The sequence below is a fragment of the Apteryx rowi genome, unplaced genomic scaffold (genome assembly GCF_003343035.1).
Source record: "Apteryx rowi isolate R43461 unplaced genomic scaffold, aptRow1 scaffold_161, whole genome shotgun sequence".
Classification (NCBI taxonomy): domain Eukaryota; kingdom Metazoa; phylum Chordata; class Aves; order Apterygiformes; family Apterygidae; genus Apteryx; species Apteryx rowi.
The window spans coordinates 632,140-650,469 of NW_020447875.1; the positions used below are offsets into that span (position 1 = coordinate 632,140).

The 18,330-nt window shown below is 43.0% G+C and overlaps 1 protein-coding gene across 2 annotated transcripts in view; it reads left to right on the forward strand.

Moving 5' to 3' along the window:
- Positions 1–15,016, forward strand: part of MCC (MCC, WNT signaling pathway regulator) — a 206,629-nt gene extending 191,613 nt beyond the window's left edge. For both annotated transcript variants that reach the window (XM_026059901.1, XM_026059902.1), the window contains 4 exons: positions 1,130–1,336; positions 2,317–2,414; positions 13,449–13,571; positions 14,494–15,016. In XM_026059901.1, the coding sequence (XP_025915686.1) occupies positions 1,130–1,336; positions 2,317–2,414; positions 13,449–13,571; positions 14,494–14,674 (609 nt within the window). In that variant the 3' untranslated portion in view covers positions 14,675–15,016. The remainder of the gene's footprint in view (positions 1–1,129; positions 1,337–2,316; positions 2,415–13,448; positions 13,572–14,493) is intronic.
- The last annotated feature ends 3,314 nt before the right edge of the window (positions 15,017–18,330 follow it).

The window sequence follows — 18,330 nt, forward strand, 5'->3', positions numbered from 1 at the left end:
TTTTTAATATATAATATAGATTAAGTTTTAGGACTATTTCTCAAAGTATTTTGCAGATGCTGGTTTTTCATAGGTTCAGAAAATAACTAGACATTTCATAGAAGAAGCTTTTCTCAAGAGCTGTTAAACCCAAAGAGCCCTCTGGTTCAGGAAGCCTGTCAGCTGCGATTCACAGGAGGCCGGGAGCATGGGCTGAAAGGCAGGCCGCTGTGCTCTTGCCTTGTTCTTATACTTCTGCCCAGGCAACTCTGTGAGCCGCTGTCAGAGAGCAGATGTTAAAGCAGAAGTCTGTCCCTGCATAGCTGTCGTTAGGTTGCAATAATTGACAGCCCTGTCATAACTATCAGAGTGGCAGAACACAAGAACCAGCTCTCAGAATTGAGCTTCTTTTCATGAAGTGCCACTTTCCGTCTTTCATGGATCATATTTAGGGAAGAATGTAAGCTAGTGCAAATTTAATAGACCTGGAATTGTGTATAGTTGGGATTCTGACCATCTTGAGAAGGGAGGTTAAAATGGGACATCTGATAATGCCATACCCCTGTTGCCCTTTTGGGCTAATTCATTCTGCCACAGGAGCTGGCAGTATGGTCTGTATTTGCTCTGCTAGTCCCTCAAATTTCATTCCAGTGTAATGAGATAAACAGACACTGATTCTTATTTATCAATTGCCTGGAAACTGTGACACTTAGGGAGCTCTTTCACAGCAGATCAGACACTCCTGTTTGTGGGGCAACAGTCTCTGAAGGGTAAGGTGGAACCACAACAACTGCAGCAGCTGTGGCAATACTCTCAGATCCGTGATACTCTAATTTTGGCACATCAGCTGGTCTAGTGATTCTGTGTTTATTTCTGAGAGACTGACTAAGGGATGGCACAGCTCCTGATACTTCGTCTCAAGGTATAGTAGCCCTTTGAGTCTCAGCTTTGCAATGCTTTTCAGTTACTTTTGCTAACAAATATGCTATGTGGTCATATTCAATAAAAAAAAGCCTTCTAGATGTTGACGGTGTTCTTTGTTGAAAGAACACTCTTAAGTAATAGGAGTGAATGAATCCCTTGTTTGGATGTGCCTTCCTTTGGGTATGTAATCCTATGAAGCAGCATGCTGATAATTTTTCTTCCACAGGAGGAGATGGCAGAGCTGAAGGCTCAGCTTTATCTGCTAGAGAAAGAGAAGAAGGCATTGGAATTGAAACTGAGCACCCGAGAGGCCCAGGAACAGGCCTACCTCGTCCACATCGAGCACTTGAAGTCTGAAGTGGAAGAGCAAAAAGAGCAGAGAATGAGGTCTCTCAGCTCTACCAGCAGTGGCAGCAAAGACAAATTGGGCAAGGTCAGGAATTAAAGCAAGTCTCCAAAACCAGTGTAAACACAGTTTATTGTGCCCCTTCCTCTCTACAATATTTAGCATGTTAATCATTCTGCTCTTCTTCTATAYGTGCACGTCTTTTCCTCCAGTTGTTAGATGGTTCCTTCCATCCTGTGATTTATGAGCACTTTGCAGAATTACTGTTAAACCTGGGAATAAAGTTGTCATTTGCGGGAGGAGTACAACAAAGCCATTCACAACTAACATACAAGCTGCTGTGGTTGAGCATGTTGTGTCTTGCTTGTTGCCTGCCCTTGGAAGCAGATAGTGGTTGAAGGTCTAAGCAAAACACCCTTCCCCTTCCCTCCCTCCAAGACTTCAAACCCAAAATGTGATAAATTGGAGGTCATTTTTCTATGAAGCAGCTAGAGCATTGTAATTATAATCTCTTTTTGCAAATCAGTCTGTAATGATTTGAGAATGAATATTTTTCCCCTTAATATAAAATAAACAGATTTCTGCATTTTCATTCATAATTTGCATGAAGAAATAGTGATACCTAAAAGAACCTAAAGAATCCTGTTTTTTTAGTGCTGTGTCCCCATAAAACCTCACTAATGTATATAAAAACGAAAACAGAACTGCTGTAAGACTGTGTCCTTCTTATTTAAGTGTTTTTGGCGAAGCATCATCTGAATTTTTTTGATCCTGTGCTGCTTTGCTTCAAGTGTGGTGTCAAAAGCATGTAAGGCACCAGGAATTAGCTATAATCAAATTCTGCAAATCAGTGCACTGTGGTGATTTGGAAGAGATATAGAAGGATCTTCAGAGTGTTAATCTGGTAGTCTCTTTCTTGGTATATTGATACACTGCCATGTTTTTGTGACACTGTGATGTTTATTGCACCTCCATTTTTAAAGTAGATGGGAATTTAGAGGTTTTCAGAGTTCTTCTGTTAAGATAATAAGTACCTTCAAATTAGATAATCTTGCCTCATTTCTCAGGAATGCAGCGATGGCACCTCAACACCGTTAACATTAGCTGAGCTGAGACCGTACAGTGAGAGTGAACTGACTGCCGAACTGACAAACGCTCTCAGGAGGTAAGCAATTCCCTTTACTGGAGGCATGACTTGTTCTGTAGGTCTCGGGCGAGATTTAGTTCTGAGCCTTAACTTGTACCCCGGAATGATTTTAAGAATTATCACAGATTTTTCCTTTGAGAAGGAAAAGGATCGAAGTTTGTTTTTCTAACCTTCCCCTTCCTTCTGCTATTGTTATTCAGTAGCTAAAGTCCTTCCATGGTGCTCATCTCCAGTGTCATAAAGCTTTTCTCAAATCCTTGATCCTTAAGAAACCTTTGAAATGTTGGGAATTATTGTTCCAAATTTAGGCAGGAGGAATATGAGGACAAAACCAGCAACGTGGCTTTCTTGAGGGCATGCAGAAAGCCGATAGCAGAGATGGGATTTGAACTCTGATCTTTGTTTAAGAAGGTTGGTTGTAGATTAGAACTTGCATGGGAATTACAGTGATTTTGGTGAGTCAGAGACTGCATTCACTTCCCTGCGTATGTAAGCAGAGCCATGGCTCGATTACAAAGGAACACTGTTGTGTGAAACATTAGCTTTCTGACAAGAGAAAAAATTGATGTCTTGACAAACTGTTTTTATCAACAGCCAGGTTTTAAGGCAAAGCTTTCAGTACGGTTATACATTAACTAGGTGTTTGTGCAGCAGTTTTCACTGCACCAGATACGCGGTAGCATTCATGACAAAGACACTGTTTCAGTAGTCATTTCAATGCATATTCCACTTTTTGTAAGACATAACCATCTAATGTCTAACCTAGTTATTGTATTTTGAACCTATCTAAAATGCTGCTAAGGATTTTGGCTGGAAAGAGTGTGTTTTGCTTTTCTGGCCTTTGAGCCCTCTGTAATGGTGAAATGTCCTCTCCAACAGCTGTTGCGTTTCAGTCTTGAAGCACTTTTTGCACAGGTGCAGCCCGTAGTGTGCCTAGGGACACTTAAGCCTAAAAGGCATTATGTAAAAATGCGAGATCGTTACGGCTGCAAAATCAATACAGCTTATACCATTTGCTTAATAGTCTGGCAGTTGCTGAATATTTAGTTTGCCTGATGCAGGAAACAAAAATTCTGTGGTTAAAAAAATCAAAACTGTCATTTGTGTGTGGGTGGATAAAACCCAACAACAAAGTAATTTAAATAAACACTGCACAGAGCCATTGGCTTCCCCCACGCCCCCCCCAGGCTCCAGTCCTGGTGTGAGCAGCTCCGCTGGCATTTTCTATCTTCACTCACGCTGTAGCTTTTTCCTGTTGTTCTTATTTGCCTCTGGTTTCAAGAAGATGCCAGTGACCTTAGTTAGCAGAGACTTGAGTAAAGTCATGAAATGTGGTTTGCTGACTACACAGAGAAAAACTTTGCTTTATCTACTATGCCTTAAGTTGATTAGCATGGATTTCCAGCTAGGGGCCTAGCAAGTACAGTTTGTCAGGCAGAAATGGGAAAGAAAAATAATCAGATTAAACTGTACATAAATTTTGGAGTGAAGGCTCTCTGTGTAATGGAAATATGACTGTACTAAATGTGACTGCTGCTGCCAGCAGGGCCCAAGAACGGTTTCTGTGAGCTGTGTGAACAAGGCGTTTTTCTCTCCACTCGGTGTGCCAGCCAAGTCAGGCTGAATGCTTAGTTTCTTTACCCTGAAGTCTTCTGTCTGAAAACCAGTAGAAAGTTTGTCTAACGCTTGGGGAAACCATGCTGGGACCTGGTTAGCAACAGCTATGCTAAAAAATACCAGCAGTTCTTAATTGTGGTCCTGGTGTAAACGGACTCTCAGATATCTTAGTGAGATTTATATTATCACAGATTCACAAAAAGGAGTTTTAAAAATAATTGAGGTATATTTTACCCTGTGCAAGTGCTACAACACAGAACGGTCGGGAGTAACTGTGGCATCTTTAGGAACAAAGTGGATTTAACTCCCTGTACTTAGCAAATGCCAATTCCTCAACGCTGTTTCCACTTGTGTGGAAAGAGGAGTACCGGCACCCTGCATGATCCAGGAGGTCCTGGAGGCTTCCCCAGCACCCTCCTTCCCCACCAAAGGACTGGGGCCAGTATTTAAAATATAACATAATTTTTCCAGTTACTGTTTTTGTGGGGAGTCGGGGGGGGAGGTGTGAAACTAGTGAGTGCTTCCACACTGAATCTGAAACCTAGGGGCAGTATTTAAACATACACGCTTGGGAGTATTTCATTGCTGGTTCTAATTAGTGCACACATCCAGCCATTGGGCCTGTCTGTTGTAACTCCAGGCAGTAGATCCTGGTGCAGGGAACAGCAGTTGCTAGGACAGGGGGCTCAGACTTGACACCTCCCCAAAACCCAGTTGCTTTTGAATCTTTCCCCCAGAGTGTGATTTCCATCAGCAGCCCTGCTTGCTGCCCCTCTCCCCGTGCTGCCTTCCCAAAGGCAGAAGCCCCGGCAGCTCCCCCCTCGCCGCTTTGCCGCTCTTTCCTTCTGTTGCTGCAGGGCTGTCACGTCTTTCTCAGTTAATTGAAACAGAGTGAAACCCAAATAAAACTGCAGGAGGCATTTATGGCCTGGGTTTTGGCATGGTTTGGAAGCATTCGTGTGTTCGTGGTCTGCAAATGGCTTTGCAGCAGAACGGTCTCGTCTGCCAAGGTTGCCTGTCTTCCCTCTGCAGACACAGATTTTCTCTTAGGCCTGGAGTCCACGTCTTGGAGCTCCCTGAGGTGTCACTGGTAGTGCCCGCGAGGGGAAATCCAAAGGAGGGGGAATTCAGCAATTCTTCATTTACTGTTTCATTACGTATTTCTAGCACTCAGGGTATCCCATAGCTGTGTTCAGCATCAAAACCAATCTTCAGGGTTTTCCACAGAAACTGCTCTTCTTTTCCATGGCCATCCATGTGTTAATTAACAGCAATATAAGTTATCTGCAAGTTGCACGTTGTAAAAGTTGTGTCTAGATTACCAAGTTTCCAGTGTTGCAGACTAGGACTATGGATTTGGGGACACATTCTGTTCCAGGCAAGTGCGAATATTTTCTGCCAAAGATTCTTCAGCAATTTTTTCCCCTCCCTCCTTTCTAACAGGCTGCTGGAATGTTTCAATGGATATGAAGCCTCTAAACTTCATTTTCTTGAGTCTGACACATTCATAAATGAGTTTTTTGGCAGGAAATACTTTATTCTTGGGAGAGTAAAAATGCATTCCCAGCAGCCTGATGGCCTGGCGCTGACGTCCTTGTGGGCTGTGCCAGAGGCTAGTTTTATGAGAGAGGATCTGGTTTGAATCTCCAAAAACCAGGAGTGTTACGCAGTCTCTGAGAGGAACCTTAAAATGACATGTTCTCTGCTGGCAAGTTCTGCTCTGCTGCTGCAGGGGAAAGGAGAACTGTAGATTACTTATTTAAGTTTCTAACTTAATAGGCACATATCAGGTTATAAATGCATTAGATAGGGCAGGGAGGAGGAAATAAGAAAACTTTCTGGAGGGAGCACTCTTGTTTTCGCAGGTGACACAGAGAGTCTCTCCCCCATCTCAGTTCTTTCAGTCTGTGCAAAATGGCCAAGCTGGCCAGGGCGAAGCTTCTCCCTCTCCCCAGGCTTGGCAGAAATGTTCTGATCATTGAGGTCCTCCCACAGTCTCTCATTGTATTTCCACTTGCTGATAGCTTTTGTGTCTGCACAGAGCTGTATTTTATTTATGTATTTAAAGAATCCTTTGCAACCATTAGAATATTTGGGCAGGAAGGACTGTGACAATAGCAGGTATAGGTCATGGCGGACACAGCGCTTCATATCTAGACTGGTCAGATCTCAGTTGGGTCATTTTTGGCACTAAATGATGATCTCTAATTGCTGTGCAGGGTTATATGAGCTAAGAGAATTTTGTCAGTTAGCTGTGTTTCAGTATCTACCTTGCAAAAGGGTGACTTTCCGTCTGGCATCACAGCAGAGAAGCTATACATTTACCATGCCTGATGACTTTTGAACCAAAAGAAAACTTGACAGTGATGCTACCAATGGGGAAGTAGCCATGTAGATAGAAAAGGGTAGTAATCAGTAGGACTGGCAGTTATCTTCTCTAAACAAAAATGTCCTGGGTATTATATTTTGCACAAAGCTATTGTGCTGCCTCTCCAGAAGTGGAAACTCCATTATCTTTCTAGTAGCGCACAGAAAAGTTGTCATACTGCAATAGCTTCTGTATTGAGGCACAGTAATGCTCTTTGTAGTCCCAGGCCCTTATGCCTGCCCCAGGACCACAATCTGTGTCGTGTCAACCTTCTTGGTTTGGGAGAGCAACTGTTTCAACAGAAAGCTGTGCTAAGGCATGGCAGCAACTCTTTCTRGGCACAAAGCCAGTTGGAGGAGTATCAGGCCACTTTTTTATTTCAAACTTCTGCAGACTTCAAGGGTGTTGACATCTTAGTTTAACTTGGTTTTCAAGGCCCCCCTATTTTTGTGATAACAGGATCCAGGAGTAGGTAGAAGCATCTCTGAAATCCAGCCCCATCATGATCATCAACAGGGCTAGCTCTTGGAAATGAACACAGGAAGGCCTAAAGTCCGTCATATGATAATGTTTCAGACTTAAAATGTCTATTAGGAAGTGAATCAGTAAAATTCTCTTTCTGTTTGGCCAAAACAGAGGATGAACATACAGCAGCTAAAGCGGGGGGGAACAATGGTATTTAGGAGCAACAGGTAAGTTTGTCTAATGCCTTGTCTGCTGCTTTTTGTCAGAGTTGCGTTATGTTTGCCTGTTTCTGTCCTGTCACTATCATATCCATTAAACAGGGAGATGTGGAGCTCTGAAGTGTTTGCAGGCCTCACACTGGCACGGACCGCAGCCACAGCAGATTTCGGGGATCTGGGTTTTTTCATGACTGTGCAGCCTCCTGCTGTGGTTTCCCTTGGCCGCCTGAGGGGCTCAGGAGACGTGGGGTGTTTGTGGAAATTCCCGAGGAGCAGCTTCCCTGCGAGAAGGGAATGACTCATGGTGATACAAGGGACAGACTCCTCAGATGCCTTGGGTAGCTATTTTTTCTACATGCTTCCCAAATAACTGTCATTTTTCTTTTCCTCTATTTTTGACATGGAATAAGTAGTTCTCCTTACCACTGGGTGGTTATCCTAATTGCTGCACTGCTGTGCACTTTGACGTGGTTGTCACAGGGAGCTCCAAATAGCTCCAGGTCTGGAAAACTTCCAGGTCGGACTGGCAAAGCTGGACGGGAGCTTTGAGCACTGAGAGCGGCAGGCACTTGGCTGCTTTCCTCCAGGCCTGTCCTCCCTTTCTGCTCCCAGCCTGGGGTTTCCATGACCGCTGCTGGCCTGTCACCCTGCTGCCGAGGTAACACGTGTGTGTGATACCCACCAATTTCAGAGACCAGCTCCAAGCTTCTGACAATCAGGTAAAGAGTAATAAAACATTGTACACCAGCAAAGCGTGTTTTAAAGCATTCACCGTCTTCTGAAGAGGTTAATTTTAAGACTCTTTTGGCATTTGCGTAGTGTTGTTCTGTTGTTCCTTAGAAAATTTGTTATGTATTAGGTGTTTTCCTCAGTGGGCCAACCCAGAGCAGTGAGGCAAGCGTGCTCTTGAATTGGCTTGGGGATTCTGCATGCAAGTCTGACTTAAGATGTTAGTTTAAACTGCTGATGAAAAGAGGATTAATCTGCATTTGTTTTAAATGTCCAGCTGTGATCTCCTGAGAGAAGAGGAGTGGAACGCCTAGAAAAAACTGTGTGTCATCCTATTTAGCTGGAAGTGGAGGAGAGCTAAGTGAAGCAGGGTGCCGTATTTTTGACAACAGAAGGATATGGGGAGAGGGCCTGGGAGCAGAGTGGTGCGTGCCTCTCCCTCAAAGTGGCTTCGCAGCTTGGGGCCATGCAGGAGATGCTCCCCTCCTCCCCCAGTGCCGCGAGTGGGGGCTGGCCAGCCCCCGCTGTGCTCATGCTTGGGGGCAGCCTGGGTGCATGCACAACCATGGGGCCTCCAGCCCCTGGGCCGGCTGCTGCGACGTGGCCTTGTGTATGGGCTGCCGTGAGCTGAAGCTAGTGGTGCCCTTCTGGCGGGGGTGCCGGCCTGTGATGGGCTCTGCTGCTGGCAGGCAGCGCTTCCTGGTGGGGAAGAGAGGATGTTCCTGGGCACGGCACGATGGAGGGTAGTCAGGCCCCAAAGGCCCCCAACTCCCTAGGCCCTGCTGTAGAAACCTCTCTCACCTCCTGATTCGGAGAGACCTTGTTATTCCTCTTTTGCTGCAGGTTTGGCAGGAGCTGTGGGTGCTCTTGACCCCAGGCAGACAGTGCGGAGGGGTGATGGCTCATGCTTGTTCACCAGGCGAAGAGTTGGCTGGGCACAGGTGAAGGCGGGGGCAGAGCAACAAGCTGCCTGCGAGCCAGGGGAGAGCAGCTTCCTGTCTGCAACGTGGGGGAATTCTAGATAAAGTGAGCAAGGGCAGGAAGATCTGCCTGGGAAGAATTTTGGCATATAAAACCTGAACGTGGCTAGAAAAACCCAGAAGGAAAAGAACGCAGAATTCTGTCTTTGTTACCAGCATATCAGATGTTTCACTGAACCTACTGTTTTTTAGTGGATGTGAGTGTAGGCTGTAGGGCTCTGATTACACCTGTTCTGGGCTTTTCCTTGGGAACAGTGCAGTCGGGGATTTCCCCAGCTGACTTCTCAAGTGCCCTGCAGCAGGGAGCCCTTGTAGCGCAAGTGAACCATACTCTCTGATCATGACCTTGCTCCCTGTTACTTGGGTTATGCACTCGTTTTCTCTGAGTGCATGAGGTGCCACTGTTGTGTTTTCCACAACTCCAACAGCCAGTCAAAAGAGGAACTGTTGAAAGCAAAAACTGTGCTGACTTCTGCAGTCCAAATGACTGAATTTGGGGATCCTAGAAATCATGTTCTTCTGGAAATGTTTGCCTCTCCCTCTCTTTTTCCCATCAAAGTGCAGACAAAAGTGCTTTCTCAGGATCCCTATTTGTCTGTGTCGCAGCCCAGGGGCACGGTAGCAGTGTGGATTTGGCACATGAGCTTCTGTGCTAGCTCGTTCCCTGGACTCTGGAAGATTGCCTGGCAGGGGGAGGCCGTGCCGCAGCCGCAGAGCTATTCCTATCAGGACGATGTTCGTATGGGCGCATGACATGCAGTTGCAGCCCGGGTTGGCAGTTCTGAGACGCTCTCATTCTGGAAAGATACTGCATTATGAATAGGACTATCATTTTTAAATGTTCCGTTTTATTAAGTCTGGGCTTTCTGATTCTTCATTGCCTGCTGATTTGTAAGAGCAATGAGGAAAGTGAAGCGGTGCTGGGGGCTCCATAAAGTCACCTAACCCTGTAATGCAGGCAGGGGGTACAAAGTGCACCACGAGATTCATTATCACTCCCATACATTGCCAAACTGAAGGATCAGTATTGGAAGGACACAAGGAGGATTCTCTCTGCCCAAACGGAGCTAATTAGAGGTAGAAATGGAAGTGAAAACAGTCAGCATTAGCAGGCATGGGATTTTATGAAGGGATGGAGCTTTTGCTGACTGCCCAGCAAGGTGCAGCTCTGAGGTCTCTGATCTGCTGCTAAAATAGAAGATGCAGCACTGTGGGAGAAAACCTTAGTTTTCATGTAATGGTCATTAAGCAAGTGTTTGCATCTCCATTTCCCAGACTAAAACAAGGTATTTACTGTCCCTTTGCTGTTGCTGATACAGGGTCCATATGCCTGGATGAAATGCCTCTTGAAGTGAGGACATATAGATAGATGTGTTTTTAGGCAGGAGTTGTAAGTCCGGAAGCGTTAGATTGCTATGTATTGTTTTTGCAATATTTGGGGAGGTTTATGTAGAGCTCCAGCACATGCTCTCAACCCGCTGCATTGCTTTCCGTGAGAGTAAGGTAAGAGCAGGCAGCTGTGCTCTTTTCACTGACTTCTTGACATCAAGACAAGGCAACAGAACTGTCTGGATCTTGCCGCTACAAATTGGGGAATACATATGCTTTACAGGTATAATGTACCTTTGAGGCCCCTAGCTCTGAGGCGTTACCCCTTTGTCCAAAACCTGTTTAGCTAGATGGCTCAGAACTGGCATGTGGAAGCTGTTTAACTAGCTTGGGGCAGCCAGCAGTGCGCTGGTCCTGCTTCTTTGGCAAGCAGCAAGACAAAGATATTACAGGCCAGATGTGAAGAAATATTGTAGATATTTCAGTTGAGTTGAGAGTGAACATTACTGTTTGAGAGGATTGTTTGCAGAAACAGAAACAAAAGGTGATGCAATTGTCTTATTGAATAGCACTCAGCAGCCAAATCTTTATCATGCGGGAAAATTTCCTCCAAGTCTTTGTTGTTTCTTTCCTGGTGCCTTGTCCACTAGGTTTTTGTTACAGCTGGGGTGTTATGAACTTCAGCTAAAATAAACTGTGGCTCCCACAGGACAGTGCATAGTGTTTTCAGGGCAATACCTTTTCTTGTACTTAATGTTAAATCAGCCTATGACTTTTAGTTTTCTTCTTCATTCCCCCTCCCCCCAAAACTACAAATGTTTGTTCTGGCCGAGCTGCAGTTCCTGCTGGGTGGCAGGGGAGRGTGCTGGGCTGCTGGGCCTCCTCCAGAGCCCCTGCTGCACAGGTCTTTGGGGTGGGCAAACACCACATTTATGCTGCTCGGTTCTGTTCTTACACAGCTCTTACCAGTGGTGTCACGCATACAGTAGATAATAGGTCTGACTTCTGCTGGGTCTGATCTGTTCTCATTTGACCTTATTTTGCAAGTAGAAACTCCTGGGTTTTTTAGTTTGTTTTCTTTGCAGAACACAAATTTCAGCTATAGACTGTTCTAAGTCCTTCTATTAGCTAAAACAGGGTATGAGAAATAAAATTTATATTTGGAGTAGAAGATGGTGAGCTCTTAAAGGAAAAAAAAAAGTAACTCGAAAGTTAGTTACTTTAATGAAAGAATGCATTAAGAACACTGAGGATCCTTTATCAACAAGGGCTCTCTTATGTCCTTTTTAGTTTGTCTAGTAAAAAAGTGTTGGCAGTGCGCTGGGATAAATTGCTAGCTTGGAATATTTCCCTGATTTATTTTGTCAAAGCCCTTCTGCTGCTGAAGATGGGCACAGTGAAATGTGCCACRGGGGCTGCCTGTGTCTCTGGCTATAAAATGCTGCCGTTGCCAGGCCGGCCTTGGAACTGCAAGGCAGGGCAGCGACGGCTTCGGAGTACGGTGTTAGCATGGTCTGAGTGGAACTTCGGCAGGTTTCACAAACTCTGGGGCAGTAAACTGGTGTCAGGCTCTGCAAATTCTAGAGAAAGTCTTTTGCTGTCTCAGCGTAGCTTGAGTTTGGAGAAGTGCTTTTCTCTAGTTTTCAATGACCACCTATAAAATGAAGTACGCTGACAAATCGGGGTGTTCATTTTGGTTTGGGCTGGTCTTTTTGCCCAGCTGGCAGCCTTGCAAATGCAGCCTTGGTTTGGAAAACTGTATGGAGCATTTTTCTTCTGGAGCATCCATTCGAGCAGTGAGGGTCTGCAAGCCAGATCATGCCTCAGTAATGGCTTTTTCCGCAGCTGCTGTTTTTGAAGTGAGCATCATCAGCTCAGAGCCCTCGTGTTGGGATTTTCCATCTCCGATGAGTGTCCGTTCCCAAGGGGCTCAGTGGGCTTGTGTGGGTGCTAGTGGTAGCCTTACTACTGAGATGAAATCCAATTTACTCTCTCAGCAACACTGACTTGTGCCAGGAAAACAGAAGGAAAAGCCTATCACAGCAAGGTGGTTCTAAGCAGCAAAGCACAGACGTGTGGCTCCATACATGCAAAGCTCCCAAATGTAAGGCTCGGCCTTACGAAATGTGACTTTGTTCCCCTTTTTTTCAAATCTCATAGTTTTGTCTCTGTGCTGCCCATGCCRTGAGGGTGAGTCACAGAGAAAGGCTCCTTGCTGTCCGCTCCAGAGCCCCTGGGCGCGAGCCGGGGCGGCCCGTCTGGGTGTGGGAGAGGCGCCAGCCCGGCGGCTGGGAGCTCCCCGGGGGGCTGCCCAGCTGGGCGCTGCCGCGCGGCAGGGGCCCAGGGCTGGGCCTCGCCGTCACGGACCCGCAGGCCACCCGCTTGCTCGCCTGGGCYGGGAGGTGCCTTTTAAAGATAGCTTAAACCCCAAGTGTTAATGCTCATTCCTCCCCAGAGCTTCTGCGCTGTTTTTTTTTTTCTTTGTCTCACAGATCACGAGGTATCTCACTTCCATTTCAGCACTCTTCATGCAATTTTTTGTTGGTTACCTCACTACTGTGGGTTATAGGAAGGAAAAAAAGAAGAGTATTTCATATAAGACAATTCCTGTGCGCTCATTTCTTCTGTATTTCTTGTGCTTGCCATTTATGTCTGTACTCCCTTCTCTTGTTGTTCTTAACCTTTTTTATGTCCTGCTGCCAAGTGCATTGGACTCACTGGCTCCTAATAAAAACTAGGGAGCTACAATCAGACTGTGGTATAAATTATTTAGGTAAATTTGAGGCAGTAACTGAAACTGATGGAATTTCTCTGGATTCTGGTAATTCATAAATAAATTTGATTAACTTTAATAGTAATCCTAGTGTGCTATTTTTAATTAAATTTTTTGTATGATTACCATTGTTTCATTTTTCTTCATAGTTTTCTTTACTATCTCATTCAAGATACAGGTGGTGGCAGATGCCAGGCATTACATCTTCACAATTATTTGTTAGTGTGATTCAGTACATACAAGACCATGATCCATCAGAGAAGGGGTTTTTTTGTTTTGTTTTTTTTTGTTTTTTTACCTTTTCTGCCTACTGCAGCTCTGATCCTATATTCCAAAATGGTGACTTTTATAAAATCAATCTTTGGAAGAGTTGAACATAAGAACTAAAATCTTGTATCAAAGTAAATAAAAGAAAGAAAACTCTGTATTATCCAAGTAGTATTAAGGAAAATATTTTCAACCTGCCAATCTACCACAGGGAAACAACTTGTTGGCTGCCATGCATGCTCTTGCAAGTTTGAGTGTGATTTCTGTTTTGAAAATGATTTTCTCACTCCTTTTCTCCTGATCCAGGGAGAAGAAACTGAAGGCTAGAGTGCAAGAGTTAGTGAGTGCTTTGGAGAGGCTCACAAAGAGCAGTGAAATCAGGCATCAGCAGTCTGCAGAATTTGTTAATGACCTTAAAAGGGCAAACAGGTAAAGGATCTACTAGCAAATGGCTGCAACATTGATTGTTTTGCGGTGCTCTGGTAATGCACTGTAATCCCCTCCCTAGCTTAATAAGCAGCTTCTGGACCCTTGTCTTCACATTCATTGACTCCTGAAGGTTATAGTTAGACATGGGGGAGGGTATAAACCTCCCATGTAGGATACTGAAAACTACATAACTAAGAATAGAGTGGGGGAAGTAAGTTAATCTTAATTGAGTTGTTGTTATTAAATGTTTATTAAAAATATAAATTCCTCCATCTAGTCAGATTTATGCATTGCAGTTATTTTGTTTAAAACTGCTTCCTTTCCTTCGGCTCCAGCCTCCTTATTAACAAACTGGCTTCTATAACCCCTGTGTTATTGCTCACTGAGGTACAGCCGATACTGTAAGCTCTCAGTAGGCTTGTATTGGCAGTAACTTTGGATGGACTGAGAATATTATGGACTGTAGCTCCCCCTCCTGCAAAGAGCCTATAGCTCACAATGTAATTTTCACTAATTGTGTTTATGGGAGAGAAAGAAACACTAGTTTGCTTAATGGTGGGTTTTGTAAGCAGATACTGGCTGTGAGGGAATCTTTTTGTAAAACATTAGCTGATTGATGTTGTAGCGTACTGATTCCCAGATAGTGCTCTCCAAAGTCATCATAAGCAACCCGCTAGCTGGTTCTTTAAACCATGTTTAAAAAAGTGTTTTCAGTAACCCGTTTACTGGTAAAGGTGCATGCTTGCCCAAAAGAAATAGATTAGCACTGATATGAATTTGGAAGCGAGTTTTAAAATACAGTTAAATTTTAGGAAGAGGATCAGCACCCAAATTTTGGAGTGCCCTCGTGGCTTTTTTTTGGTAACGTTTGCTGTGAGCAAACTTTGTTGAATGGTCTTGTATTGTCTTGTATTTCTAACAGTAACTTGGTAGCCGCTTATGAAAAAGCAAAGAAAAAGCATCAAAACAAGCTGAAGAAACTGGAGTCACAAATGATGGCCATGGTGGAGAGACATGAAACACAAGTAAGGATGCTCAAACAAAGAATAGCGTTGCTAGAAGAGGAGAACTCTAGACCGCACACCAATGAAACTTCTCTTTGAATGCATCTCTTTCAAGGATGGTTAGTGCCATTACAAATCTGTTTCTTTTGGAGGCTGGTTTTTAGGTAGCTTCAAACTCTAAAAGCTCTGACCCTCAACACAGACACAGTTCATCACCATCTCTAGGATTGCAGGTCTCCAGCCAGGAGCCATGGGGAGAACCTAAGCATTAAGCAAGGACTCTTTAATAATGTAAATGGACAGTGCCTGAATTATCATGCCATGAGTATGTACATTGTCTGTGTCATTAGCTCTGTACTCATACAGGTTCTCTTCCATCTTATGCCTCAAGGGCAACAGTGTCATGTAACAAAATAATACATGTTAAGAGATTTTATTTGAGGCAGTTTGGAGATAACTGGAGAGTTCTCCCAATCCCCAAGCTCCCTCTGCACACACCTTCTCTCTGTATTGTACTCGAGCCTTGCTGCTGCTATCAACTAAATAGGCAGATTGGGGGTGGGGGGGGAAGTCTCTTTAAGCTGATTGGCTGGTTTGCTGTTTGCACCACACCTGCAGTACTACTGCTCACTGAGCAGAGAGAGTAGGAAAAACTGTTGTTTGGCAAAAAACAAGAAACCCTGGGCATCTCGGGAAACTAAGATAATGATATATTTCTTAGTTTGTAAGAGGGCTAAAGGCTGTGAGTTTCACCACGCCAGATAGTCTGTGCCAAGGTTGGGTAAGAAAGAAATTATAGGAAATCTCCTGATATTGCATGTTGTAAGCAATTATTTTCTGAGACAGCTGGATTTTCTTATTAATACATTATAGCCAAGGTTTTCTTTAAGAGGCTGGGCCATCTTTGTCATGTGTATAGTTTTATTACATCTTTCTATGATCAAGAGGTAGAATGTCTTTTTTTTATATACTTTTGACCAAAAAAGGTACTTATTTATTAGGAATGTACCTGTTCAATATTAAATACATATGCACAAGACTAGAAATGTGTATCTGTATGGATGTACAACCACAAACAGAATGTGAGTGGTTATGTCTTCATTTAGCTTCTTAGGCTAACTTTGTTACTGTTAACATTCTTTTCTTTTGTTTAAGTAAGTCACATCATTCTAATATATTATCCAAGTAAATGAATTGAAAATTTTGGCCTGTAATAGTCATGAAGGCTATGCAGAGCATGGAGATGAGGTTGATGTCTCTAGGGAGCAAAAAATGGGAGTCTGACATAAGAGCAGTTTCATATAGAATTTTCTTCTTTTCAACGTAGCCATGACCAGGCACATAAAACACAACTGCCAGTTTGGCATTGTTAAAACAAGCACGGAGCCCGATAACTTTGTTCAGCTGTTACTGTGTTACTTCTCTCCTTTGTATTTTTCAAACCTTGTTTTCTCCAGGAAATCCAATATCAGGAGTCAGCTATCCTTTCCATTCAAGATATGACTTGTTTTACGTTGCACTGAACCTCAAGTTTGATTAGTGTGTTTAGAGCAATAAGAAATTCTTTCATCTGTTACTGCAATTTCTAGTACTAAAGAAGTATTTGTAAGAGGACTTGAACTGGTTTTGTCTATTCGTGGGTTAGGCCAGGCAGCCAAAGCAGTTCTCGGACTTTGTGTTTAGAATATGGTATTATTGTTAAGTCTTGTCTACAACTGAAACTCTCATGGTTGGTGCTCATGCCATCTCTCTTATTACTGTTGCTGCTGTTTTCTTCTTTCCTTACAATATAACTTCTTGATACTTCTTTAGAGTCTGATACATCCAGCTACAAAGTCAACACTGGAAGTGGTTCATTGCAGTAGTGTATGTTAAGACAATGCTGACTTCCAAATTAAGTTGTAGGTGGTATGATGCCTTTGGGTTGGTTTTGGTCAGTCCTCTTTATTAAGATAACTGCACAATTCCCACTTAATTCTTTAAAATGCAAATGGAAATTTTTGCAAATCAGACTGTTGAGGCAATAGCTACRTTGATTTCTTACTGTCTTTATGGTTTTGCCAAGTATCCATTATGTTTCTTTTTTGGCCAACTTTGTCAACAACAGAAACATGTGTTTTGCCATATGTGTGCTTTAGTAGTAGCTGTTCACACTTGTTTCTGAAGAAACATGAAGAAAATAATCCACTGTGTACTCTGGTAAAAATGTAATTACAGTTTTGTCTGCTTGTATCTGAAACAAGTAACTGGAAGTCATCTCAAATTGTCAATGTGAAATACCTTTCACCTAAGGTAGCTAGTAACCATTGTTGCACTGGATTTCCTTTTTGGCTCTATTTTTTTTTCAATTTGTTAGTACCTAAAGAAATTGTTAAGCCAATTAGGCTTGAAGCATTTGAATTGAAACGCATCTTTATAGGCAAGATTGTACATTAAGAAAACATGAAATGTACCTGGATTTAAAAATATAAAGCTGCAGTGTCCTTCAGTGGACTTTAAATAGGCAATGATTTGCTGACTCTGTACAAACTAAGTGCTGTTTACTACACTTACTGCACATCTCCCTGGCCAACTGTGCTCCGAGAGTGTTTTAGATAAATCACGTCATCATTAAAGGTAAGTCGCTCTCCATTTCTTCCCATGGGGCTTATAGATAGAACAGCAAGACTGGTATCGCACAACCTCTGCAGTAGCTTATCTGTTTGCCAAACCAACAAGGCAGCTTGCCTCAGCAAGTAGCTACTGCTTCATTTGCTGGCACACTGGAAAAGGCTGGTAGGAGAGCGGTGAAAGCTTTACTGGTATCATGTTTCATATTTTAGCAGTTAGCTGCAGTTCCAGCATATCTATTAAAATGGCACTAATCCTGAGAGTAAATGCCAAAAACCTAATTCCTTTTATGCAAATTTGAAACACCAGCCTATAGACAAGTGTGCATTTTAACTTTACAGTTGATGCAAGTCATCTCAAATCACTGCAACTTAGCTCACTTAACACTTGTTGCAGAAATAGTACATTTGCAAAGCAGGAAAAATAGTTGTTGACTGATTAATTAATCTTAGTTTGTATTTTATTTTTTGACTTTCTAAATTGCCGGAGTGCATGAGACCTTATTTTGCATTGCGTTCAGAAAAAAAAAATACTTTTTCTAATTAAGTGTATAAATCTTCACCAGCTTGAATGTACTGTTAGCTATTAAAAAGCACATGCGACTAAGTTTGCATTAATGTCAGTATTGTTCTACTGTTTTAAGAGTTTCTCATTTAAAAACTCATTTAATACTGTACCATACGTTGTAAGTTTAGAAACTTTTCAGCTTACTGAATTAGTTTTAAATGTGTTGCTGCTTTTTAGTTTCCTAGACGCTGTAAAATAGCTATTTTGTGTTTATTTGATATAGAATTGTAAAAACTGCATTTATTTATACAGAGACATTTATAATACTTTTATTTTACAAATGTTCTTATATTCTGAATAAATTTCTAATGCTATATCTTTTTCGGGTATTTCTTCAACATACCTGTCATCTTGTTGCTGAATGGTTCTGCTAAAAGGTAACACAATCCCATAATCCTTCTCCGCTAGAAGTTGGTAAGGGAGATGTTACGACACTGCAAGGAGTTACTATAATGGGGGCACGAGGTGCTGAATTCAGCGAGATCCAGTCAGTGATTTTAACTGAGCTCAAGAACATTAACACTTGCCACAAACCCTCTACAGTTTCAATGAAAACTTTACAGAAATGGAAAAGCACA